Here is a 26297-nt window from a genome sequence, read left to right as displayed (position 1 = left end):
TTTTTAGATTACATGTACAAATAATGGCGAGGTGCAGTGGCACATGCCTATAATCCCAGCAACTAGGGAGGCTGAGGCAGGAGGATTCCAAGTTCAAGGTCAGTCTCAGCAATTTAGCAAATCCCTAAGCAACTTAGTGAGATTTTGTCTCAAAATAAACAAAGAAGGACTGGAGATGTATCTCAGTGGTAGTGCACCCCTGGGTTCAATCCCTGGTAACAGAAAACAAAAACTCAAAGCACAAATAATGTTTTATAATTAACTCGTTGGAATCACGGCATCTTTTCTAACCAGTTTTTATTAATTGAGGACCAATTTGCTTATAGTGAACTGCCCAGGTCTTTAGTGTATGGGTCTATTCCTTGTGACGATGGGTGACCATGGAACCCACTTTGTTTTACCATCTCAGAGCGTCCCAACCCCACGCTGCTGTTCTTATTCTTTCACAGTGAAAGAATAAGATCTTACGTTCTTGAAGCTCAGTAGCTGTCCTTTTCATCACCATCGGCGTGAGTAGCTGCGAGTCTCCAGAGGTGCAGACTGTGCCTTTGCTCGGACTCCTCCAGCAGCTTCCCTTCTGACTCAGAGGAAACGCCCGGCCCTTCCACCGGCCTCCAAGGCCCGGGTGACATGGCCCCTGTTGTCTCCCTGACCTCAGCTTCTCTTCGATTCATTGCTCACTCCACTCCCCTCACGTGGGCCACCTTGCTCCTTCTGCAGGCCTCTGCTGTGCTCTGGCTGTGGCGTGCCTCTCGGAATCCCTCAGGTCTTTGTCAGTTGGCACCTTCCCAGCAAGGCTTTCCCTGAGCATCCTCTTTTTTTTGGGGGGGGGGGGTGTTGCTTTTTTCCTTTTTTTTTCTTTCTTAAGTGAGTGAGGCCATGGAAAATATAGCGCACCCCTGAACCAAAGTGCACCCCCCGGCCAAAAAGAATACAAGATGGAAAAATGCATGCACAAAGACACCGCGTGTATTACATTCCTTGGTTCAAGAAGAAGGTACTAAAAACCCTGCAAGGGAGAAGCCTATAAAAAGAAAGGGCCATTTTACAGAAGAGGAATCCGAGGCCCAAGGAGCAGGTGGCTTGCCTAAGGGGGGATTCAGATCCCAGCTTGTTTCACTCCAGGGCTCACCTGTGTGTTTACCCCCTCTGCTTCACTGCGTCCTTGAGAAAATACAAAAGCTGCCCCTTTCTCCCCCAACCTTGCACTTTAAAATGCGCATTAATGAGCGGAGGTCTGGGCTGTGTACAGGGCTGCATGCACTCCTAGGAGGCCCAGGTAGGAAGTGACAAGTCCAGCTGGGCAGCTGAGCAAGAACCACCTCTGAGCCCTCTCCCCACCCCTATTTTATTTATCTTGAGACAGGCTCTCACTAAGCTGAGGCTGGCCTCAAACTTGTAATCCTCCTGCCTTGGCCTTCTGAGTTGCTGGGATTCCAGGAGTGTGCCACTGCACCAGTCCTCAGTTATAAAAAACATTTTTTTTTTTTCCTAAAGAGCAAAACAATATGTTGGCTTGAAAACTAGGTAACTGGCCAGGTGCAGTGGTACATGCCTGTAACCCTAGCTGTTGGGGAGGCCAGCACAGGAGGACTGCAAGTTCAAGGCCAGCCTCATTAATTTAGTGAGTCTGTCTCAAAAACAAAAAGGGCTGGGGATGTAGCTCAGTAGTTCAGTGCTCCTGGGTTCCATCCTCAGTAGCAGGAGAAAAGAAAACTAGGTAAGTGCATAAGTGCATGTTAGATTGCCTTTGCAGACTTCTGCACAAATCCAACACTGATGGTCAGATGTGTGACGAGGCAGGTGTGGAAGTGTGGTGTGCAGTTAGGTGGTGGGGGCGAGGTGTCTACTGCTTAGGCCCAACTGTCATTCTGCGCTTGGACATTGCTGTAAGTACTGAGAGGAGACTATAGAGTAAGAAAACATCAGTTTACACTCTGCTGTGGGAGAGTTTAAGTGGTCTCTTTTCTTCTGTCTGTAATATTCATAAGTAATGTCTAAGACTTAAAAAGCTAAAGATTTGAGTTCTCTTAATTTTTTTCTTCTTTATTTTCAGTTTTTTTTTAACATCAGCACTGATGACCAGGAAGGCCTTTACAGTCTTTATTTTCACAAGTGCCCTGGCAAAGAACATCGGCCTAATGACAAGTTTTCATTCAGCCTTGATGTGAGTACCCTGTGGAGACTGTTCCTCAGGGATTTTGATTGTGTAAAATTAAAGACATATATTTCTGTATTTTTTGTTTGTTTGTTTTTCTATGTGTGGTGTTGGGCGTTGAACCCAGGATCTATGTATACCTAAGCATGTGCTTTGCCACTGAACTACATACATCTCCAGCCCCTAAGAGTAGATTTTGAAATCACTTCATTAAGAAAAAAAAATGTGGCCAGATTAGCATCCCTGGCAGTGTGCAGGATACTTCAGCAGAGAATTCCTAAGTAAGAAAAGAAAAAGCCTGTGCATTACGACTGTGGGCATTGCCAGGCGTGGTGGCGGAGACTCCAGGGGTAGAGGCAGGAGGATTGCACACTCAAGGCCAGCCTCAGCAACTTAGTGAGACACTGTCTTGACATAAGAACAGGCTGCTGTGTAGCTCTCTGTTAAAGCACCCTGAGTTCAATCCCTAGTGCCAGAGTGAAAAGAGAAAAAGAACGTGGTTGATGTTCTGCTGTTCTTCACTCTCCTGAGCTTCAGTGAAGCAGCTGAGGTTCCAAATTGCTGAGTAAGAGGTGATCTGTTGCTGAAAAGTAACTTAATTTCATGTCGGTTTCAGATTGAGATCACAGAGAAGAATCCTGACAGCTATCTCTCAGCAGGAGAAATCCCTCTCCCCAAATTATACATTTCTATGGCCTTTTTCTTCTTCCTTTCTGGGACCATCTGGATTCACATCCTTCGAAAACGACGGTAAACTATTACTTCCTTGAGCCCTTCACCTTAGAGTATGTTGAGATTTGTGTGATTTACCGTAAGCAGGATCCTGCACCTGGGAGGATCCAGCGCTCGCAGCCTTGTTCTCTGAAGGGCGTCTTACCTGAAGCACTCGGGGGCAGCAGAAGCCCTCCAGTGTGGGAGACCTTGTGTGCCTCAGTGTTTACAATAATCATTTTTGGTTTAAAAAGTGAATCCAAAAGTTTCAATAATATCCAAGTACAGTAAAATGCATAATCAGAGTGATTCCGTAGCAGAGACCCTGTTGCTCAGGCCTCAAGAATGAGCGCCTTGGTCCCTTGCAGGGTGGTTCATCCTCGAGGAGGCTGGTGATGAGGCTCATTTGCCCAGGTGAGAGCACAGAGGTCCTGTCCAGCACTGCAGTCAGCGGCTCAGCACCTGGCTGATCCTTGTGTGTTGACCCCCAGATGCTTGTCACTGGAGAAAGCCTCTTCAAGCCCATTTGTCCAGCTCTGGGTCTTTGTTCAAAATCCCAAAGCTTCGGCTTCCTGCCTTGGCTCTTGCATGAATTCTCTGTCTCCCATGAAAGCTGAGAATAAAATACTATGTTTAGAATAAACTATTATATTAAAAGGACCACTCACTCACTGATGCATGTGAGTATGGTATTACAACATAGATCAGTTGAAATTAAAAACAAATTATCTCCAAATACCTCTTTTTCTGGAGCCCTGAGGCAGAAATTGAGACCTCTCTCCCCTGGTGGCTTGACTGTCTTCTAATAGACATGCTGGGAGTCTGGGATACTGGTTCTGGGGAGGCAGTTGCTGGTCCTGTGTGTTGTAATATCCTGTACCTCCTCTGGATGGAAAGAGTTTGCTCACTTGTGAAGGTCCTGCAGATCATGTTTTGACTAGATTAAGCACAGCCATTACAAAGAAAGAATCCTACAGATGCAGGCCATAAAGGCTTTTTTTTTTTTTTAAGGAAAGTTTTTCTTTTGCCTTTGTTAAACAAGTAGGAACTGCAGTCAGAAGTGTGCACTTAAGGCTGGGGTTGTAGCTCAGTGGTAGAGCGCTTGCCTCTCATGCGTGAGGCCCTGGGTTCAATATTCAGCACCACATAAAAATAAATAAATAAAAATAAAAATTTTGTGTCCATCTACAACTTAAAAAAAAAAAAAAAGTGTGGCCTTAACTGTGGCTTCCTGTCTGCTTGCTTTTTTGCTTTCAGCCCCTTTTCAGCCACAGAACTGGGACAGTGATAAGTGCTCTGACTTCTTCTAAGTGTCCCAGCTCTTGGGCTTGTTGTGTGATTCCCTTCAAACTGAGGGGGCTTTGCACATCAGAATGCTATACAGGTGTGAGGTGTTACAGAATGGCGTTCTAGCCAGGTATTTTGATGGCATTTTAGTTTCCCCATACTTAGCAAGGACAATAATCATTGTCACTGGTTCACGATAGGAAATGGTGGTAGCAGTTCTAAGCCTGTGGCCAAATGGGGCTGACCTATTTTGTTGGAGTATTGTAGGCACATAGAAAGGCACATGTCTCCAGGAGTTGAATGCCAGCCCTGTTGGGTGGAGTTTGAGTGGTGTGAAGGCTTGTGACTCGAGGCTGCCGGGTGCCTTGGAGAGGCTCGAAGCCCTCAGAGCCCACCTGAAAGAACAAGAGATCTTTGCCACATGAATGCATTGAGGTCCAAAGAGGGGACATGAGTGGCCTGGCCAGCATCACCTGACGGAGCTGGGCATGGCCTAGGTCTGCCTGCTGCTGCCCGTCAGGCTACTTTCCAATCTGAGCTGTGGAGCAGGGAATGCACAGGTGTAGCCACCAGGTGCTTGCTGTATGCATGTGGCTAGGCACTCGATGTTTAGTTCAGCTCCTCCTCCAACAGCTTGTTTAGCTGGGTGTCCCCCAATTTTCAGAGGAGGTTACTGAGGCACAGAGAGATTAAGATCAAACCAAGGAAGAACCAGTATTTGAGTCCAGGTCGCTGTGGCCTAGGAACCTATGCTCTTTCTGTCACACTGCCACCGCAGCAACTGTGGCCTACAAGTCAGGCTTGCCAGGAGGGCTGGTTTGCACTCGGGGTGGATCCCATTGCTGTTCCAACTGTGGCAGACAGCTCTGACCGGGACTTCCCTTTTTGGCCTTTGGGTAGGTGGGCACGGGACAGGAAGTGCTGTGAGTCAGCCCGGAGCCAGGTGTGCACCAGGTCAGCACATTCTCACTCCCACTTTGCACAAGCCGCTCTCCTGCCGGATCACTCCCTTTACTTCCTGTCTCTCCCACTCCTTCCCAACCAGGAATAGCCACCCAAATGTGTGAAGGCAGTTTGGATACTTATATATTTTTGCAAGTAAGTAATATTGTTGGTACTGCATATATTTTAAATTTATAGAACCTAGCCTGGTGTGGTGGCCACGCCTATAATCCCAGCAACTCAGAGGCCCAGGCAGAAGGATCACAAGTTCAAGGCCAGTTTCAGCAACTTGGCGAGGTCCTCTCTAAAAATAAAAAGTCCTGGGGGTGTGCCAATTCCGTGGAACTACATGAGTAGAGCACCCCCAGGATTCAACCCCCAGTAACACAAAACAGTAAAAATAAACTGTGTGCAGTGGTGCACGCCTGTAATCCCAGTGACTTGGGAGGCTGAGGCAGGAGGATCACAAGTTCAAGGCCAGCCCCAGCAACATGAGACCCTGTCTTAAAATAAAATGTGCTGGGGATGTGACTCAGTGGTTAAGCGCCCCGGGTTTAATCCCTGGTACCAGAAAATAAATAAATATGAATTTGTGGAAACCGTCCTCTCTGCATACAGTCTGGGTGTCGCTCTTTCACACTGTCCCTTAGTTCTGCGCAGCCACCTCACTGCGTGTGCCTGACGGGTTGATTTCTAGCCCTCCACAGCACTCCATGGCCTCCGTCCCCACATGTGACTGTGCCATTCCTTGGCAGTGCATGTACGACCAGGTTGCCCTGTCCCTCCTACCCCAGATGGTGCTGTCATGCGCCTCCCTCCAGCCTCCTCAGATCCCCTAAGGGGCTGGTGCTCTGAGAAACAGTCCCAGGGGGAGGGTCGGAGGTCTGTGCTCCTACAGGTCCATAAAGTGCTTCCAGCTGCCTGCTTGTGGCCCCCGTGTGTGCTTTCACCGATGGTGCCAGGGCTTCCTGTTGGCCCACACACTCACCAACACACACATCTTAATTTTTGCCAATTTCATGGGTGTAAACGGGAACCTCGTTTTGTTTTGCGTTCCTTTGAATATTGATGATGTGGATCTTCATTTCAGGGATATCTTCACCTCTGGTGCCTGCCTATGGTTTTTTTTTTTTTTTTTTCCTGTCTTTTTCTGGTTGCTTTGCACGAGTCTCTTGCATGTTCTGGACATTAATCCCTTGTCTGTCTTATACATTATAATTTTTTTCTCCCAATAGTTCAATTTGTCTATGGTATTTGTTGTTGAATGAAAGTCTTTTGGGTTTTTGTTTGTTTGTTATATACTAGGGATTTGACACCGGGGCACTTTTACCACTAAGCTACATCCTCAGCCCTTCTTAAATTTTGAGACAGGGTCTCACCAAGTTGTTGAGGGGCTCACTAAATTGGTAAGGCTGGTCTTAACTTGTGATCTTCTTGTCTCAGCCTCCCAAGTGGCAGAATCGTAGGAGTGCGCTCCTGCGCCTGGGAAATCTTTGGTTTTAATGGAGTCAAAGCTACTGCCATTAGTCTTTTGGGCAGTGCCTGTTGGATCTTAAGAAGTTCCTTTCTACTTCAAGATCATGAAATTTTAGGTTTAGAATTGAAATGCGTCAGGAATCCTTTGGTGTAAATGTGGAGTGGAGACCAGGTTTATTTTTTCCCACCTGTAGGTTCGAGCTCATGTTTCCCGTGGTTCCCCTGCAATAGTCTGTCTTTTTTCACCAATGCAGTGTCATTTACCCTGTGGCAAGCTTCCACACACACACGTGTCTTCACGTGGGCTCTCTGGTCTGTCCCATCGGTCCATTTGTCTGAATAACAGGTAAACTGTGCCTATTCCACACTTTCTAACGCTGTTCCTTTGCAGAATGTCTCAGTCTCTGAGTGTGCATTTCTCCTGTGGCTCTTCCTTAAGTTTTTCTTATTTTTTCATTTTTAGTTTTTTGGTTCTGGGGATTGAACCCAGGGACATTTTAACACCAAGCTGCATCCCTAGCCCTTTTTATTGTTATTTATTTTGAGACAGTATCTTATTGAGTTGCTGAGGGTCTCCCTAAGTTGCCCAGGCTGGCCTGGAACATGCTATCCTCCTGCCTCAGCATCCTGAGTTGCTTTGATTATAGGCATGGCCACCATGCCTGGCCCAAGTCACTCTTTCTATTAACAGAGTTTTCGGTCTTTCTCCATTATGGTCTTGTGTGTCCTATTAGGTTAACTCCTGGAGGGAGGTGGGAATGGGAGGAGGAATTTAATATCTGGTCATTTACCCACAGGCCTGAGGGTAGAGACAGGGGTGTGGGCCTGTCCTGTCCCCCCCTCCCCTGTCCCCTCCCCTGTCCCAGCCTTCTTGTGTGCTGGGCCGCAGCCTTCACCTACAGCTGCACCTGATCTTTCTGATTCCCCAGGGTTTCATGCTGTTTTTGAAGATCCGTCCACCTCATTCTCACCTGTGTGGCCTTCCCAGGGTGGTTTCCAGGGAACACTGGCAGGCTGGGCTAGATTTCCATCTTGGCAGGTCTGGGAACCCACCAACCTGACTTTGCTGCTTACCTCCCAGTTCTACTCACTGCGTTAATGTATGTTAGAGGTGACTGTAGGACTCTATCTGAGGCTTTTTCTCTGGCAGAAACTTCTTGTTTTTGAACCAACTGGTGATTGAAACCAGGAGCACTCTACCATTGAGCTCCCTAGTCTTTTTTTTTTTTTCCCATTTTGAGACAGGGTCTCATTGGGTTGCCTAGGCTGACCTTGGACTTGCAAACCTCCTGCCTTAGCCTCCCAGGTAGTTGGTACGTGTGCCATCATGTCTAGCTCAAAAACGGGTGTATGCCCGCCACCCAGATTATTTGCTTATAAATGTCTCTGATGCTTCGGCTGTCCTTGGGGAGAATGGGATCTTCTTTTAATTCTTTTCTTTTATTTTTACAGGAATGATGTATTTAAAATTCACTGGTTGATGGCGGCCCTTCCTTTCACCAAGTCGCTTTCCTTGGTGTTCCACGCAGTATGTACAAGCAGCTGGGATCATTTAGGAAACGGTGTACATGCCTGTGTGAGCAGGAAGGATGAGTCAGAGGAAAGGGATAGCTAGATGGCGGGAAAGAATATGTTTTCCCTCAAGCTGCCTTTTGCTCGGGGAACTGGCTGGGGAGATGATCCCAGCCTCCACGGCTAGGCCAGGTCAGGTCAGCTCCTGATACTGCCACCACCAGCGGTCTCCTAGATGTCCTGCTTTAGTACCTCTTTGGGCGTTTCTTGAGGTGCGGGTGCCTCCACTTCCTCTGTTTTTCCCAATCTCCCTCGTGGGCTTTCTGCATTTGAAGTTCACTGTTAGCAGACTTGCTGGCGGGACCCTTGATGGTTTTAAGATTGAGGAATAAGAACCAGGCCTCAGCTGTGAGTATGGAGAACAGGTGCAGATTGAAATGACTTTGCCTGTGAGGGGAGATCTTGGTCCCTGTAGTGTGTGGCCTGTGTGCTCAGACCCCACCTGGCCCATTCGCCTGTTTGAGAGTATCCTCACGGGGAAGAGCAGACATGTCCAGTGACATTGTCAAGAAATAATAGTTATTTAGGTAATTTCTCATTTGGATCTAAATTTAAAAATTCTCTCTGGAGCCACAGAGATAATGAATGACATTGTCCATGTTGGACAAAGCTGCTCTCGACTTTGTGACTTGTACACGAGGCACTTTGGGCACGCTGTCATTTTAGTTAAGATGTGTTTGGGGCCTCAGCTCTCTCTAAATTTGGGATTTTTTTTTTTAAAGGATAGTTGAAGCCAGTTGATTGAATGACATTAATTTTTTAAAATAATTTTATTAGTTGTTGATAGACCTTTATTTCATTTTTATTTATTTTTGTGTGGTGCTGAGGATCCAACCCAGTGCCTCCCACGTTAGGCAAGAGCTCTACCACTGAGCCACAACCCTAGCCCTACATTAATTTTTTTACTCATTGGCTGACCTATTTCCTTATGTAAGCAGCAGGGCGTGAAAGAGAAAGTTCTCAGCTGGCATTGGGACCTTGGAGGCTGTTAAGAAGGGAATAGGCAGCCATTTGCTAGTGTGAATTTTTTGCCTCCCAAGGGTCCTGGGCAGGATGTTAGTGTCATTGAAGCCTAGTGTCACATTTCTAAAGCTCCCTGGTGTTTGTTAACATGTACGTGCTTGTGGTGAGTGGACAGGGAGGGCTTGGTCAGTGGGCTGTGGTTATTGTTCGCCGTGCACTCAGGCCCGAGGCGGCTCAGCCTTTCTAAGATGTGCTTGTTGGTTTCAGATCGACTACCACTACATCTCCTCCCAGGGATTCCCGATTGAGGGCTGGGCTGTTGTATACTACATAACTCATCTGTAAGTATGCGACCCACGGAAAAGTGGTATGCGGGAAGTTGTGGGGCTGATGTGGCTCAGTGGTAGAGCACTTGCCTAGTGGTGTGAAGCCCTGGATAGTCCTCAGACCACAAAATAAAAACGGAAGGAGGAGAAATTGGGAGAGCCGTGATAGGTGGCGGCTGTCCAAACTGACCAGCCGTGCCCCGTGGCAGCCTGCCTGGCCCCCTCTGCAGCTGGTACCTCGGAGGTCACCATGCAGACCAGGGACTGGGCTTGCTCTATTCCCTCCTCCTGCAGCCTCAGCTCTCTCCACCTGAGAGGAGTGCTGCTCACACACAGAGCTCTTCACAATTGGGCTCTTGGTCTTACAAGAAGCATGTGCAGCTGTGGAATGAGCTGCCAGTCTCACTGCCAGTCTCAGGTTAGAATCTGAAGAGACCTTCTGCGTCCTCCACCTGCTTTCTCTTCCAGGTTGAAGGGCGCGCTCCTGTTCATCACCATCGCGCTCATCGGCACCGGCTGGGCTTTCATTAAGCACATCCTCTCCGATAAAGACAAGAAGATTTTCATGATTGTCATCCCACTCCAGGTAGAGGAACCCCAGGCCTGCTCGTCATTTCTTCTCTTGGCCCTTGGCAGGATTCAGCTACAGACCCTGCTCACCCAGAGACCCCAGGTTGGGCCTTTGGGGATTGAAGATGGGCATCCCATCCTGACCCTGAACCATCTGGACTTCTCATCCTTGCACTGGGAGAAGCCAGACACTCTGTAGACCAGCAGGGATGCCTAGCCTTTGGTAGAGAGCTGCAGAAAAGTGTGGGGGAGACACTGCCTTCCCTTCTGCCCCTGATTGCCACTAATAAAATTGTCTTCTTAGTGAGGAAGCCCAGATACACAGTGATTTTTACCAACCAGGTATTTCAGAATGTGAATGATACCCATTGAGTTACATGGACACCAGGGACAGACTTTATTAAACCTTTTCTATATTTGGAGACGGGGCTGGGGAACGGGCTGCTTCCAGGGTGAGGGACCTTGTCTTGTCTGCACTTAGCGGTTATATTGGAGGTAGGTAACGGACAGGAGCAGTCGTGGGTGCTGTAACAGAGAGTTTGATGATGGTGCTCTCTGGCTGGGTTCGTGATTTGGAGCACCAGTGCAAATGTGGCAGGTGGAGAAGGCGGGCGGCTCCCTGGGCACCAGCCCATCCACTCTGGTAACTGGCTGCTTGGCGGAATTTGCTGTGCCGCTACCCTCATTCAGCCATGAACATAGATCAGTGCCCAGGGAACAGTACAGATCAGTCACTGGTGTCCAGGAGCAGTCACTCACAGTGGTGTGCCCTAGAAGGGCTTTCTATCAGGGAGGACTTGCCTAGCCGTTGCAGGAAAGCAGTGTGCCGAGGCAAGGGAGTGGCCACAGACACGTGGTGCCGCTGTGTGGTGAACCTAGGGTACCAGCGAACATGCAGGTCTCTTGGTGGTCAAGTTACATGGCCATTCTGTGGCCAGATCAAGTTCTACAGCTTACCACTCTCAGAGCTTATAGATGACAGGCCTAGGCCCTCCTCCCACTTTGCTAGATGGCTGCCTGGATCCCTTGCCCTCAGACAGACTCAAACCGCCCCCAAGGTTGACCCCCCCCACTCCCGCCTGAACTGGGGTGTGACAGGGCATGGACTTTCCTGCTTCCCCTGTTCCCTTGGAAGAGAACCACACAAGGTTACATGGAACATCTCTTTGAGGAAATGTAGGCATTGAAAAATTAAATATGAGGAAGTTTGGAGTGCTTAGACATGGGATTGGTCTGAGAGGACCTTGAACATAAGCCTAAAAAGTTAAAACTGCTTCCTTTCAGCCACATCTACTGGTGGACAGCTTGCTTGCTTTTCTTTTCCTTCTGCTGGGGCTGAATCCAGGGCCTTGCACTTGCTTGGCAAGTGCTTCCCCACTGAGCCGCACCCCAGCCCCAGCTGAAAGTTTCTGAGTAAGGATTAAGTGGTGCATAGCACAAAATTGTGTTTTGAGAACATTGTTGACACATTGTTCAGCACAGACACCTCTCAGGAGCATCCTGTCTCCTGTAAACCCTGGGAGTTAAGGACAGTGGAGTCACCATCAGAGGAGAAGCTCTTGTGTTCCCATTGTCATTGTACAGTCACTGTAAAAGACTTCAGGAGAAACAAGTAGGGAAGAACGCAGGAGCCAGGGCCAGTGGGGAAACTGAGGTTTCAAATTCAGCTTTGCGTTTGTACTAAATGAAGTTTGGCTTCTGTGCCAGCTTCATTCATAAGTCCTATACCTAGAAAGGAGCCACACTTCGAGGCCTCCCAGATCACAGCACCGCAGCTTCTGTGTTCCTTATGATCCTCTGGAGAACTAGCCATCTTCACAGCAAGCCAGGCAGGTGTTTGGACTTCTCATGGGACGTGTAGTTGTAATGTCATCTCTGCATCTGTACCTACTGGTGTCTGTGAAAGAACGTGTCCTGAGATGTCAGTTTCCTTAATGGTCAGTCCTATTGGAGCTGGAAGACTGAAAAGCTGAAAGACTCGTAGCACACCAAGAGCCTAGTTATAGACCAGACCCACGGCAAAGGCGTGACTTTGCAAATAGAGGCCAGACGTGCATGTGGGCGAAGGCCTGAACTTGAGTCGTTCAGGACCAGTGTGGCTACTCGGTTGCTGGGCTGAAATCTGCTATTCTTACCTCTGTGGTCTCTGATCAAACAAACCTATTATCAGGTACTTAGAAGAGTTATTGTCACTGGGGAGTGTAGGTTTTCTGATTAAATGGGGCATTAAGTGCCATCCATTCAGCACCTGAGTGACCGATGAGGCCTGGGTACCCGAAAAGCAAAGTAAAGTGTCCTAATTATACATTGCTACATAACAAGTCATCCCAAAATAAAGTGCCTTTAAGCCACAGTAACAGTCATTCTGTCTCAATTTCTGTGGGTCAGGAATTTAGGAGAGGCTTAACTGGTAGGTCTGCCTCAGAGTCTCGTGGTTGTGGTCAGTGACTGGGACTGGGGGTGTCTAGAAGTCTTTCCATCTTCTTCCTGAGCTGGGAAGACTTGAGGGGGTAGAAACAGCAGGGCCCCTCGGGGTCTCCTGTCTGCATGGTCTAGCATGGCCGTTTCCGCAGACTTCTTCCCAGCAGGCTCGGGCTGTAAAGGTCTGGAGGGAGAGCCAGTGGGAGCTGTGTCTGCCCTGGCAGTCACATGAGTCCCATCCGCTTCACTCCATTGGTCAGAACCATCACCAGCCTGACCTGGTCCAAGGGAGGGCATAGGACCTGCGCTTCTTACCTGCAGAGTGGCAGAGTTCTGGAAGAGCTTAGGAAGTAGTGCAGCAGCCGCAGGTGGAGGCTCTGCGTTCCCCACCAGCCCTGCTCTGGGGCCTCAGTGGCTTCTTGTGTCCCGTAGGTCCTGGCAAACGTGGCCTACATCATCATAGAGTCCACAGAGGAGGGCACGACCGAGTATGGCTTGTGGAAGGACTCTCTGTTCCTGGTGGACCTGCTATGCTGTGGCGCCATCCTCTTCCCAGTGGTGTGGTGAGTGACCCCAGGAGGAGCTACCCGCACCCGGGGCCGGTTGTCAACCCAGTAGCTGAACTGGCTGATCTTAAATTGGTCGGAACCACCCAGGGCCTCTGGGCTTTTTAGTACAGCTTTGTGGGCTAGACTGCCCACAGAGTGTCCAGGCAGGACCTGTGTCTTTTTCTTTTCTTTTTAGTTGTAGATGGGTATGATACTTTTTACTTATGTATTGTTTTACGTGGTGCTGAGGATTGAACCCAGCACGACACATTTGCTAGTCAAGAGCTCTACCACCGAGCCCAGCCCCAGCCCCAGCCCCGAGTCTTTATCAAGTAGCCCAGGTACTTCTGATGGAGCTGGCCTGGCAGCGTGGGCTGGGGCAGAGCACAGTTCTAGACTGGAGTCTGGGAAGGAGAACTTGGTGGCAACGGGAAACAGCAGGCTGACTTCAGCGGACAGGGAGTTGAATTCCCATAAATAACCCTTTCCTGCCAGGTCGGTGGAGAATGAGGAAGTTCATGAACGCTAGTTAGTGGGCTGTCAGCACATGCACAGTTCTGACAACTTGAGAACCGTGTGCTGCACTCCTGCAGGTGACAGGCTGCAGGTGCATGTATTGCATTTTGAGTACGCATAAAGAAGTGCGTGAAGGGAAAGACTATCCGTGTTAAATCACATTCAAAGTGATGGAGATTCTTGGTCTAGTAAGGGTCCAGTGGAGGAGGGAAGAGGGCGGAACAAAACACCTCGCCCCGTCCCTCGTGATCTAGCTCCGTGGCTATTTGAGTGCAGTAAATTCTTCTGAAATCCAGGTTAAGGAAAGCAAAATGCTTCTTACTGAAGTGTCCTCTGCAGAACACTAGTTATTTTCTGGGATCTTGGGGTTTGTAGATTGCTTGGAGCACAGTGAAGCTGGTCCTCATTCCAGCTGGGAGAGCCACACAGCCTGTGTGCACATCCAAGCTCAGCAGACAGCTGCCAGCAGAACAGGGGACCAGAGCTCCTGCATCCCCCTCCGCATGCTGCCCAGGGGAGGAGTCGGGCCGTAACTGCGCTCAGGCGAGATCCTGCTCTGTACATGCCATTGCCAGGCAGTAATGCCAGGGATCCAGACCAGCATAGATCTACCTGCCACTGGTCAATTACGGTACTAATGAACAGATCCAAATGGCAAGACCACTTCAGCTAAATATCCCTAAAAATACTGTGAATGAAAAAAATAAGGTCTAGAAAAGTAATTTAAGAAATAACATGAATAATTCTTTAGAGTACTCAATTCAGCCAGCACTGGGCCGGTTCCAGCCTTACGCTAGTTAGTCTCCACGGCAGCCCGCTCAGACCTCACAGAGGCAAGCTCTTGAGGCTTTAGGAAAAGTGGCTTACTCACCACAAGAGGAAGTGGCAGTGCCCAAGGGAGCCTGGGTCTGCCAGACCCTGCCCTCTTCCCTTACCCACCCCACCACCTGCTGCGCGCAGCCTTGCTCTAGTGGCAGCGCTGTGCGTGGGACTCCGATTGCAGCTTCTTTAGTGACATGTCCCCTGCCTGAGTGGTGGTGGCAGTCATTAGTTACTGGCATAGCACAGCAAAAAAAGACTCCCTGGGGCAGCAGTTTTCCACAGATTAATAAATCTCCACTTAATGAGTTTGCATAAACCATATGTTCACAGCCCCTGGACCCAAACGTAGATGGTGGCCAGCAGCTTTCTAGGGTCAGTTCTCTCACGGTGGCAGGAGACCTTAGCGAGGCTCTGTTGTTATCATAGTCAGGTTGGGGTGACTGTGGGACTGAGGTAGGTAGAGACCAGGAGAGTTCTCTTCACTGGGGCCCTGCCAGACTCACTGCCCCTGTCTCCACCAGCAGAGGGCATCCTGCCTTGCAGGCCTGAGCGCCATAACTGGGGAGGTGCGGGTTAGCATAGGAAGAGTGCTCTGAAGTCACTAGTCCACACTTTCAGTCTGTAATAGGGAAATTCAAGGCCCCAAGCAGCTTGAGCAGGAAGTAAAGAAGAATGCAAATTTGCCAGCTAACCTTTTTTCTCCAAATGTTTATTTTTAGGTCAATCAGACATTTACAAGAAGCCTCAGCCACAGATGGAAAAGGCAAGTCCCCTCGTGCTCCTGCACATTGCCCACTTCCCTCTGAACCCCACACTGGGCACTCTTTGGGGTGGGTAGGGGGCCTGGGGACCAGGTTTGCAGGAGCATTCAGTGGATACATGGTGGAGAAGCATGTGTTGAGTGTCACAGAGACCAGTTGTATACAGAGGCTTGGGGGAGGTTGCTGCATATTGGGATTTCGTTTCTACTTGTGATTGTGATTTTTACCCTCTCAAACTGAATCAGTGCTAGGCATGGTGGTGCAAGCCTGTAATCCCAGTGGCTCGGGAGGCTAAGGCAGGAGGATTGTGAGTTCAAAGCCAGCTTCAGCAACGGGGGAAGTGGGAGTTAAGCAACTCAGTGGGACCCTGAGTTCAATCCCTGGTACCACCCCCCCAAAACAAAAAAAATCAGTGGTGACAAACACCTGAAATCCTGGTGACTCGGGAGGCTGAGGCAAGAGGATCACAAATTGGAGGCAACTTAGTGAGACCCTGTCTTAAAAAAATAGAAAGGTCTAGGGATGTAGCTCAGTAATAGAGCACCTATGGACTAAGTATTCAGTACCAAGAATCAATCAATCTCTCTCTCTCTCTCTCTCTCTCTCTCTCTCTCTCTCTCTGACTTAGAACCATTTGTGTCCTGGAAGGGCCAGCTAATGTTGCCTGTGAGAATAGGAGTGCTGTGGAGTGGAATTGGCTGTGTTTAGAGTGGTCTTTTCTGCTGACCTAACATATTTTCAAAATGGTTGTGTTGGTATTAATTTTAAATAAAACTCTGAGTCCAAAAAGAACCTTTAAAACTAGCTGATATTTTAAATGGTTATCCCATTATAACCCATCTGCATCTCCTTGATTTTCCAATCATGCCTCTTGTATCAGAAAAGGAGCCATAAAGAAAATATGTGTTTCAGTGTTTCTGGGCTGGCTTAACTAGTGCCCAGGACCAGGATCCAGTGGCACAGTAGGCCCTCGGATCTCAAAGGTTGCAGTAGCCCTCAGGGGATGTGCAAAGTCTTACCAGTGCCGGTAGTAGTGTGCTTCAAGGCAGAATATTCATTATCAGTAGTAAAAAGAAACAAGTTTTTGTTTAAAAATAAAATATTGTTGCCAACCTTTTATTCTGATTACAAAAGTAATGTGGGGACTGCGGCTGTGGCTCAGTGGTAGAGTACCTACCTTGCATGAGTGAAGCACTGAGTTCGAACCTCAGCACCACATAAAAATAAATAAAAAAATAACACTAGAGATAAACAAAAAAAAGTAATGTGGATTCATTTGAGAAAACATAATGGCCACGAGTCTCATTTCACAGGCTTTAGAGTACAATTATTATCACATTCTTTCTTTTAAATGGAGTTAAACCTGAACTAGTGTGGTGGCCACGCCTGTAATCCCAGTAACTCAGGAGGCTGAGGCAGGAGGATTGCAAGTTCCAGGCCAGCCTCAGCAATGTAGTGAGACCTTGTCTCACAATAAAAAATAAAAAGGCTGAGGATCTGATTCAGTGGTAAGGCACCCCTGGCTTCAACCCCAGTACGAAAAAAAAAAATTGCACAAAAGCTGATTTAGTGATTTCCCACCACTCTGGGTTCTCTGGGTTCTTATTTAGGGCATGGTATTAAGAAGGCTCTCCCGGTTTGTGACCAGAATAGTGACTGTAGAGATTCCCTGTGCTCGGGCCTTGGTGCTTTTGTTTCTGTGCAGCCTCATACCCAGGATCTTGCCAGGCTCGGACCCATGGTTGCTCCGAGGCCTGCTCCCGACCCCCACAACCTCAGCCAGCGTTTGTCTTCTTTCTAGTCCTCTCTTCTTCCAAAGCACTGGGTTCCCTTTTCCTGCACTGGAATGCTCTCTGTGACAGATACTTTTTTTTTAAGGTACTGGGGAAGCTGAGGCAATCCTCCTACCTTAGCCGCCCGATTGAACTCAGGGTTACTCAGCCTCTGAGCCACATCCCCAGTCCCATTTTGTATTTTATTTAGAGACAGGGTCTCACTGAGTTGCTTAGCACCTCGCTTTTGCTGAGGCTGGCTTTGAATTCACAATCCTCCTTCCTCAGCCTCCTGAGGCGCTGGTATTATAGGCATGTGCCACTGCTCCCTGCTGTGACAGGTTCTTTTCAACAGCTTGGAGCTGGGACATTGTGTGCAGTAGCCTTGCTGGTCGCCTTCCCTGGAGCTGCGTTAGAGAGCCCTCTCTCTGCGTTCATGCAGTGGAGTAAAGGAAGCGCAAAAAATAAAGTGGAGATTAGAATCTTAATAGAGCACCTTGCCACAAGCATGAAAACCCACCTTTTGGCAATAGTAATTGTTTGGGGATATTTTGTCCTTTTTTTCTCCCATCTACGCATGCTGTATTTAAAAAAAAAAAAAAAAACCTTTGTTTTGTCATGTAATCAATAGGGTCCTCCCCCTTACTGTAATATATTAACACAAAATATTTTAACGAGCAGACATCATACCACACATGGAAGACTGAGATAGGAGGTTCTCAAGTTGGAGGCCAGCCTCAGCAACTTAACAAGACCCTGTCTCAAAATAAAAAAATGGAAAGGGATGGGGATGTGGCTTAGGAGTGGAGCACCCCTGGGTTCAATTCCCTGTGCCCAAAAAAAAGAACCTTTCTTCTATCCTTGTATACTTTGGTGTTTCTGAATTAGTTTTCCCCACCACTGGGCCAGAAACACTTGGCCGTCCTAAGGGCAGTGTTTCTCTTTCTCAGTGGTAGGTTTTGGCTCTTTTCCTCCTGGGCTTCATCCTGTGCCCTTGGGGCATTCCTCGGGTCCTTCCTCACCAATGCCCTTCTCCTTTCTCTGTTGTTCTGAGATCTGCTGCCTCAGTGCCTTCTCCACCTTGCTTTTGAGGGTCTAGGGGTGACTTGCTGCCTGGCAGTCTCTGCGACCCTTGACTTCACCTGAGGTTGGCCCTCAGCTGAGCACTTGGTGAAAGGCTCAGCCTGGGGTAGACTGCACAGCCACTGAGGCCCCGGGTGGGTCAGTGTTGTCCCCCAGCCTCTGTGGTAAACCCTGCTTTTGTGCTGCTGGGAGCACACAAGGCAATTTCTCACTTTTCCACCAGGTGGCAGCATGGGCCTCTTCAGCAAAGAGCAGGGTAAAAGCAGGCGCTGGCATCCACAGGCCCGTTCTGTCCAGAACACCCAGTCCTCCTCAGCAGGGACCACCACAAACTTTTGACGGAGGGACCGAGTAGAGTAGAGCGGGGTGTCTATGGACTGTGAGTGTTGCTCAGTGGATGAACATTTGCCTAGTGTGTGGGTCTGGCTTCCCTCCCTGGCACAAAAAAATGAGAAGGTTGGATTGTCAGCGGGTAGTTTTTTTTGTTTGTTTTTGTTTTCTTATGTGTCAGAGATTGAACCCTGGGGTGTTTCAACTTCTGAGCCACATCCCCAGCCCTTTTTATTTTTAGACAGGGTCTCACTAAGTTGCTTAGGGCCTCACTAGTCTCAAACTTGAGATCCTTCTGCCTCAGCCTCCAGAGTCACTGGGATTACAGGCGTGCACCACTGCACCTGGCCAGACTGTCTTCTTTATTTCCCCCAAATAAAGTGGGGGGAGGGTACCGGGGACTGGACTCAGAGGCACTCGGCCACTGAGCTACATCCTCAGTCCTGTTTTGTATTTTATTTAGAGATAGGGTCTCACTGAGTTGCTTAGCGCTTCCCTGTTGCTGAGGCTGGCTATGAACTTGTGATCCTCCTGCCTCAGCCTCTGGAGCTGCTGGAATTACAAGCGTGCGCCACCGCATCCGGCCCATTTGTCTTCTTGGTGGATGCTTTTCAGCCAGTCCACTCCATCCTTTGAAAAATGGTCATCTAGTGAAACTCCCAGAGGCTAGGCAGCCACATTCCCTTAGTGAAGTCTCCCCTGTGGAGAGGACTGAGGAACAGCGCTCTGCTAGCTAGCCCCCCTCAGTGGTGACTGCAGTGTGGTCACACCCTGAAGGGCCGCATGGGAAGGCAGGACAAGCACATGGCCAGCTGCTGTTCCTTATGTGATCCACCTTGTGTGCCCCTCACCTGTCCTGAGATCTGCCGGTCCTGGAGGACAGGCCTGTGGGGCCTCAGGCGGTGACATTGTCGGAGCTGGAAGCAGGGCAGCCACAGGGACCTGACCTTTTGGTGCCTCTTCCTTGGCTGTCATTCCACTGGTCATTTCATGGCCTTGCTGGGACTCGGACTTTAGGTTCTCCTTAGTAGCCGAAGTGCAGTCCAGGCCAGGCAGAGTGCGGCTTGTAGTTGTTTGGCATTTGGGCTGAACACAGCTTCCAGAGAGCCTTGGGTTTTGTTCACTTCTTTGTCTCTGGATTCCTTTTAACGGCATCTGAGGGAGTGTAAAGGAAGACATGAAGGAGGAAGCTGCCTCTGTCCTCAGCCCTTTGTCCCTTCTACCACATGCTGCTTCCTGGGTCCTCTGTCATTGAGATTCCCTGTGCTGCAGGGGCCTCTGAGCTTAGGGAGTCCTGCTTGGTCACGCCCACCTGGTCCCCTGTGCTCCTGCCAGGATCCATCCACTGTCTCTTCTTGAGCTTGCAGGCTCCTCTCCCCGGGTGGCTTCCTCTTAGGGTCGGCCTGGGCTCGGACAACATAAATAAGATGGCAGCCTCTACTCTGGTCATCCTTCTTTTGGCCTTGCGTTTCTGCGGGCAAGCCAGACTTACCTTTTATGTGGCTTCAGAAGCCTTTACACTGCGGTGATTGGCCAGCTGTGGCATTCTGGAGGCAGGGTCTGGATCTGAGCTGCTGTGGGTTCTGCAAGGAGCCTTGGCCATAAGAGGAACCTGTGAGGACAGCAGCTCCCCGGGGATCCTCAGGACCCCACTGTTCCCACAAGGATCCCTCCTTAGCGTTTTGACTGTTGGCGTTTGCACTGCTGGTACTAAAGCAATGCTGGGCTGTGGCACCAAGCTGCACTAGCAGCCTGTGTTCTTCACTGCCACCTATTCGCAGGGACAAAAAGCTCTCAAGCCACTTAAGAATGGCCTTGATGAGCCAGGCACAGTGGCACACAGTTAGGGTTCCTCTGGTTCCTCCGGGGCAGAGGCTCGCAGAGGATCACAGGCTCAAAGTCAGCCCCAGCAGACCCTGTCACAAAACAACAGGAGGGGCTGGGATGCAGCCTAGGGGTAAAGCCCCCTGGGTTCAATCCCAGTACTGGGGGACGGGGGGGGGGGATGCTGTGATGCTTCTGTACAGATTGTAAATGTCATATCTCAACCTTGATATCAATATTGATGTTCTGTGGGCAGAGCAGGATGTGCACAGAGGCTGTGCCATGTGGCCTGGGGCTGCTGTGGGTGCCCACCCATGGCCGCTTTTCTCTTGGCTGTTTGTATCTGAAGGAATGACTGGCTGCTCTGGCTACTCAGACTTATAGGCTCTCGGCAGACAGTTTCTTAACAAGGAATGAAGTGACCATGTCACTCCCAGGTTGAACAACTAGCACTATGTATCGCCAATGATATGATCTGTGCTTCCGACTAAAAAGTCGTATGTAGGAGAACTCTCACCTGCCGCTCGGCTTCACAGTCGCGGTTCTGTGGGCATGTTAACAATGTGATCTTTGAAACTATTTTATATGGACCTTTCTGTATTCAAGAGTCCTGCTGACTCCTGAGAGTGTTTTCCACCCACCTGGCACATAAAGTTTTGTAGTCAGGGGCAGGTGAGCAGGCGCAGTTGGGGGACCATGGGGAGGTCCCCTGGGTTCAGTGCAGCTTCCCCACCCCATGAACTCTGCTGTGTGTTTTGGTTTTTGTTTTGAGACAGGGTCTTGCTAAGCTGGCCTTGAGTTTTCATGTAGAGTCAGGCAGTATGGATCTTCCGCTTGCCTGCACGTGATTATAGTCCTGCTACCGGGAAGGCTGGGACAGGAGGATCAGAGGACCGCTTGAGCCCACAGCTGGACCAGCCCGGCAGCATCCTGAGACCTGTCTCCAACAAACATACAAAACCCACTCACCTCCTCCCATGTACGCTGTGTTTCTTTCTTCCACTTCAACCACAGCAGGCTCGCACAGCAGGTTAAATGCAGAGCAACAATGGGCGTCCAGTTACATTTATTAAGCCAGATACTGCAGAGGTTTACAGATACGGAAAACAATTCTTTTCTTTAATTTTTTTTTTTCCTGGAAAACATTTTGTTTTATTTAAACAAGAAAGTGTTAATTATGTTAACATGCAATATCAAGAAACAGGGGACTCTTGGGGGAATACAAGGGAGGCGCCCAGGCCTCACCGTGGTAGGCAAGTCCTCTGCCACTGAACTGCACCCCAGCCTGAAGTATTTTTGAAATGTTTGCTTTACTTTCCAATGTGGTAAATATCGATAGATATGACCCACATAAAAACTCTTTGGGGTCCTCATTCATGTTTAAAAGTAAGGGGTTCCCGAGACCAAACGCCGTAGAGAAGTGGCGTTAGAGATGAGGCTTCTCAAGTCCTTGTTGGTCACAGCCAGCAGAAGCCCGGCTGGGTCTTTTCCTCATTTACCTGTTGAGTTTATTTCCAACTCCCTCTGCTGAATGCTTTTGGTTATTTGAGTTGTCCTTTACCTCAGGGCACCTCATGCCAAAGAACTGTTTTTGTTGTTGTTGTTTGTTTGTTTGTTTGTTTTTGGTTTTTTTGGCAGGGTTGTGGGGGTGTTGCTGGGGATTGAACTCAGGGGCACTTAACCACTGAACCACTTCCCCAGCCCTTTTTTGTATTTTATTTAGAGATGGGGTCTCACTGAGTTGCTTAGTGCCTCACTTTTTGCTGAGGCTGGCTTTGAACTTGTCATCTTCCTGCCTCTGGGATTACAGGCATGCACCACTGTGCCCAGCAGAACTGGGTTTTATTTGGTATATTCATGTAAACAAACCTAATGGACAATGTGCTGGAGCTGGTGGGGCAGGCCCACCTGTGGTCCCCAGGTTTGATGTCCCCGAGGCTGAGGCAGCTGGGCTGGAGGTGTAGCTCAGTGTTGAAGTGTTCCGGGGGAGGGGGAGGCCCCAAAACCACAGAGCCTGCTGGTGAGAGAAATGGTGATTGTGTATGGAGGCGACTCATGTTTATGGGTTTAATTCTTGCTTTCCTTAGACAGTATTCTTTTCCCTTTTTGAGTAATCTGTTTGCAGACTTGGGGCAAGACCTCCCTGTGTCCTCGAGCCCTCGACCCCAGGGTTAATTCATAACCCCTGTGGCATGAGTTGAAATCCCCTGATGTTGGCTCTTTCCAGTCTGGCTGGGAGCCCTGGTCCCCTCCTCTGCCTTCTCTACACTTCCCTGAAATCCACCTCAGAGCCTTGTGTTCTCGTGTGTGTGTGTGTGTGTGTGTATGTGTGTGTTTCTTTTCTGTTCCTTTTTTTTTATCCTGGTAAAATAAGTGTGACATACACTTGAACTATTTCAAGTGTCCAGTTCTGTGGCATTGAGTGCATTTACCTTATTGTGCAGCCACCACCATGACCCATCTCAGAAGTTCCCTTCCCCACTGAGCCCTGCAGGCAGAGCCCACTGCCTCCTCTGCAGCCCTGGTCACTGTTCTGCTTCACTGTCCATGGGTCTGGCTGTGTTAGGGTCTAGGGACCACAGATCAAGGACACCAGTGTCTACCTCTTTGTGTGTGTATGGTGCTGGGTACTGAACCTGCAGGCGCTCTGTCCCTGGGCTGCATCCCCAGCCCTTTTTATTGAGACAGGGTCTTGCTGAGTTGCCCGGGTGTCCTTGAACTTGCGATCCTCCTGCCTCAGCCTTCTGAGTTCCTGGGATCACAGATATGTGCCACCACGCCCTGCAGGTTCTCCTTTTAAGGCTGGAAGATGCTCTGTCACGTTATACCGCGCATAGTCGTTTCCTCCATGTGTCAGTGTCACCTGGCAGCTTCTACCTTGTGGTCATTGTGAATGAGGCTGCTCTGAACTTGGGTGTACAGATGCCTGTGTAAGTCCCTGCTTTGCCTTCTCTTGGGTGTGCACCCCGCAGTAGAACTGCTGAGTTGTGTGATAATCCTGCATTCAGTGTTTTGAGGACTGCTACACTGTGTCCCACGGTGGCCAAATCATTGTGTTTTCCCAGCAGCATTGTTCACAGATTCTGATTTCTCTACGTCCTTACCTACACTTAATATTTTCTGGTTTGGTTTTTCCACATGTGCTGCAGATTGCACCCAAGGCCTCATGCATGTTCAGCACACCCTCCACCAGTGGGCCACACCCTGGCCCTAGTGGGTACCCCCATGTTCAGAGTTTTACATTTTTTAAATTAAGTTTGATTTTTTCATTTATTTTTGGTGCTAGGGACAGAACCCAAGGCCATGTGCATGCAAAGCACCACTGAGCTGTACCCCCAGACCCTCATGTTTTAAAATTTTTAGAACATGTTGTTATTTATTTATTTATTTATTGGTACTGGGGATTGATTGAAGCCAGGGCCCCATGGACCTGAGGTAAGTGCTTTCCCACTGAGCTGCATTCCCAGCCCTTTTTATTTTTTGAGACAGGGTCTCATCAAATTGTCTAGGCTGGTCTGGAACTTGGGATCCTGGATTATAGGGGTGGGTCTGGCCTGTTCTGTTGTTTGTAGCAGCTTCCTAACGAGTGTGAAGTCGTGTTTCCTAGTGACTCACTGTGTTCAGCATCCTCTCAAGTGCTTGTTGGCTATTCATTCATCTTCTTTGGAAGAATGTGAATTTGGGTCCTTTGTCCATTTTGATTGGATCGTGCCATGGTTTGGATACGGTTTGTCCCCTGAAGGTTCATGGACCCGGAAGCCTGGTCCCAGTGTGGTGATGCCGAGGAGGGAGGACTTGAGGTGGGGCTCACAGGAGGCAGGTGGCTCTGTAGGAGGAGCATGCTCTCTCCCGGAATGAGTGTTCTCGCACAGAAGCCCAGCAGCACTGGTACCAGGCTCCGGGGTCTGTAGGATCGTGAGCCAGGTCAGCCTCTTTCCATCATGAGGAGCCCATGTCGGGGCAACCCAGAGGAATGGAGGCTGCTGGTTTTTCTTTGTTGTTGCTAAGGCTCTCGGTTCGCTCGGCTCGCTGCAGTATAGGCATGGAGCGTGTGCCGGCTGCCTGTTCCCTCTGTGCATGTGTAACACAGCGTGAATGCATGGTAACTTGCCCTTTAGAAAACACCTAGCGCTAAAAGATCTGCCCTTGTCTGCTTGTGGCAGAGTAAGTTCAGTGGTGGATGTTGCCAGAACAAGCCACTGACTGCTTTTGGAAAATTATGACTTTGTCATCTAAGTTGGGTTTTTTTGTTTTGTTTTGTTTTGAGTATCTGAGATTGAACCCAAGGGTGCTTAACCACTGAGCCACATCCCTAGCTCTTTTTTGTATTTTATTTAGAGACAGGGTCTCATTAAGTTGCTTAGGGTCTCACTAAGTTGGTTAAGCTGGCATTAAACTCATGACCCTCCTGCCTCAGTGTCCTGAACTGCTGGGGTTACAGGCGTGCGTCACTGCTCCCGGCTCATCTAAGGTTTTGCTAAGTAAGAATATAATCTTTTTTTGAGAGAGGAAAAAGCAGAGATTCTGTCTTCTAACTTATCAGGATATAATGATATTCCAGACAAACTTTGGCCCAGGGGCCCATCTCATTCCACCTGTCCTGAAGTCTCAGTCCAGTGCTGTCATGCCAATTTGTGTATACATCGCCACAGCTGCTTTTGTGCTACAGGGCAGAACTGAGTAGTTGTAACAGAGGTCATCTGGCCCATAAGGCCAAACATTCGCTGTCTCATCTGTGATAGAAGGAGGTTGCCATCCCTTGCCATTGTGGACAGTAAGAGGCACCATGTTTAAAACCATACTTAAAGCCAGGCAGGTGCTGGTGGTGAACACCTGTGATTCCCACTGCTCAGGAGGCTGAGGCAGGAGGATCACAAGTTCCAGGCCAGCCTCAGGAACTTAGTGAGATCCTGTCTCAAAATTAGAAATAGAAAGACCTAGGGATGTAGCTCAGGCCCCCTGGGTTCAATCCCCAGTACCAAAAGTTAAAACTATATTTAATGAAGTGATCGTGACTGCTGCCTCTTTACCCTGTGCTTGGGCACTGTGAAATCTGTAAAGCACAAATGTGATAAGAACTGTGTTCTTCAGGACTTTGTCTGCTCTAGTATTTTACCAGCTTGCTTCTCTGAGGTGACTCTGCACTTTTCTTTAATTAGCAAGGTGGCTTTGGATATGGACCCCCTCAGCTGTGAGCAGGCTCTGGGCGTCCCTAGGGAGGTTGGTAAGCACACCCGTCCCTGCCTCCTTTGGCTCCTCCCTCACTATAGCTCCAGGCCTGGCCAGCCTTGTCTTTGGCTCTCCAGGCAGGACCTGAGGTAGCCCAGAGTGCCTGGGCCATTGGTGGTAAGTGAGGACTGTTGTCAGGGTACGGCCCGAGGCTCCAGCTCAGAAGCCTCCAGGAGGAGGTGGTTAGGAGACGGGCCTTGCTGGCGCCGTGTGCTGTGTGTGCACCCCTCCCGTGCAGAACGGTCCTAGCGCAGGGAGCCTGCCCAGAACCTTTGGGGCAGCATTTTGTGATGGAGAGAGCAGAGGCAGAAGAAACGAGAGGAGGAAATCGTCCCCCGTCCTTTCTCTTGTCCCTGGGTAGCTGGAGAATGGAGCCGTCGGCTGGGCCATCCAGAAGCCTGAAGTTGTCCCCAGGCCACCCGCTGGGGACAGAGGCAGGGAGCACCTGGAATATTACTGTGTCTTTTGAGCAAGAGGTGAAGTAGCCTCAGAGGACACAGGGGTGTGGCTGGCTTGCCCCTAAGCGGGTGCTTCCCAGGAGCCTATGACGAAGGCATTTCACGGGGGCCCTGTGGGGCCGCAGGCTGCAGGTGTGACTTCACACACGTGTTTACCCAGGCCCCACTTCCATCTTGCTCTCTAAGGACTGTGTCCACCACTGGTAGCCTAGAGGGAGAGGGGACATTTTATTTTATGAGACAATTTAATAGGTGCTTTTTAATTTCTTCTAATCTCCACAAACCTCTTTTCACTACTTTGCCTCAACACATCACCTAACGTTCCTGTAGTGTCACCAGCTCAACCCCAGCTTCTGGCCAACATTATCACATAACTAGTCGACCAGGGGTGCCACCTGCGCTAGGTAAGCCACAGCCAAAATGGCCTAGAGTCTCCTATAGCGCTGCCGAGAAGAATCCTTGTTAGGGACACTTGACCTGTCCTCAGCAAGGCTCTCCTGCCTCTGCCACCTGAGTGCCCATTGGAGC

At 49.3% G+C, this 26297-nt stretch overlaps 1 protein-coding gene across 2 annotated transcripts in view; it reads left to right on the top strand.

Annotated features, from left to right (window-relative positions):
• The window catches only part of Gpr107 (G protein-coupled receptor 107), a 57088-nt gene that overhangs the window by 9581 nt on the left and 21210 nt on the right, over positions 1–26297 (top strand). For both annotated transcript variants that reach the window (XM_015497438.2, XM_048812886.1), the window contains exons 7-13: positions 2057–2167; positions 2775–2908; positions 8027–8102; positions 9377–9450; positions 9904–10021; positions 12859–12989; positions 15032–15075. In XM_015497438.2, the coding sequence (XP_015352924.1) occupies positions 2057–2167; positions 2775–2908; positions 8027–8102; positions 9377–9450; positions 9904–10021; positions 12859–12989; positions 15032–15075 (688 nt within the window). The remainder of the gene's footprint in view (positions 1–2056; positions 2168–2774; positions 2909–8026; positions 8103–9376; positions 9451–9903; positions 10022–12858; positions 12990–15031; positions 15076–26297) is intronic.

The sequence above is a fragment of the Marmota marmota genome, unplaced genomic scaffold (assembly GCF_001458135.2).
Source record: "Marmota marmota marmota unplaced genomic scaffold, marMar, whole genome shotgun sequence".
NCBI lineage: Eukaryota > Metazoa > Chordata > Mammalia > Rodentia > Sciuridae > Marmota > Marmota marmota.
The sequence above is the reverse complement of the archived record's forward strand: the minus strand, read 5'-3'. Positions and strand labels throughout refer to the sequence as shown.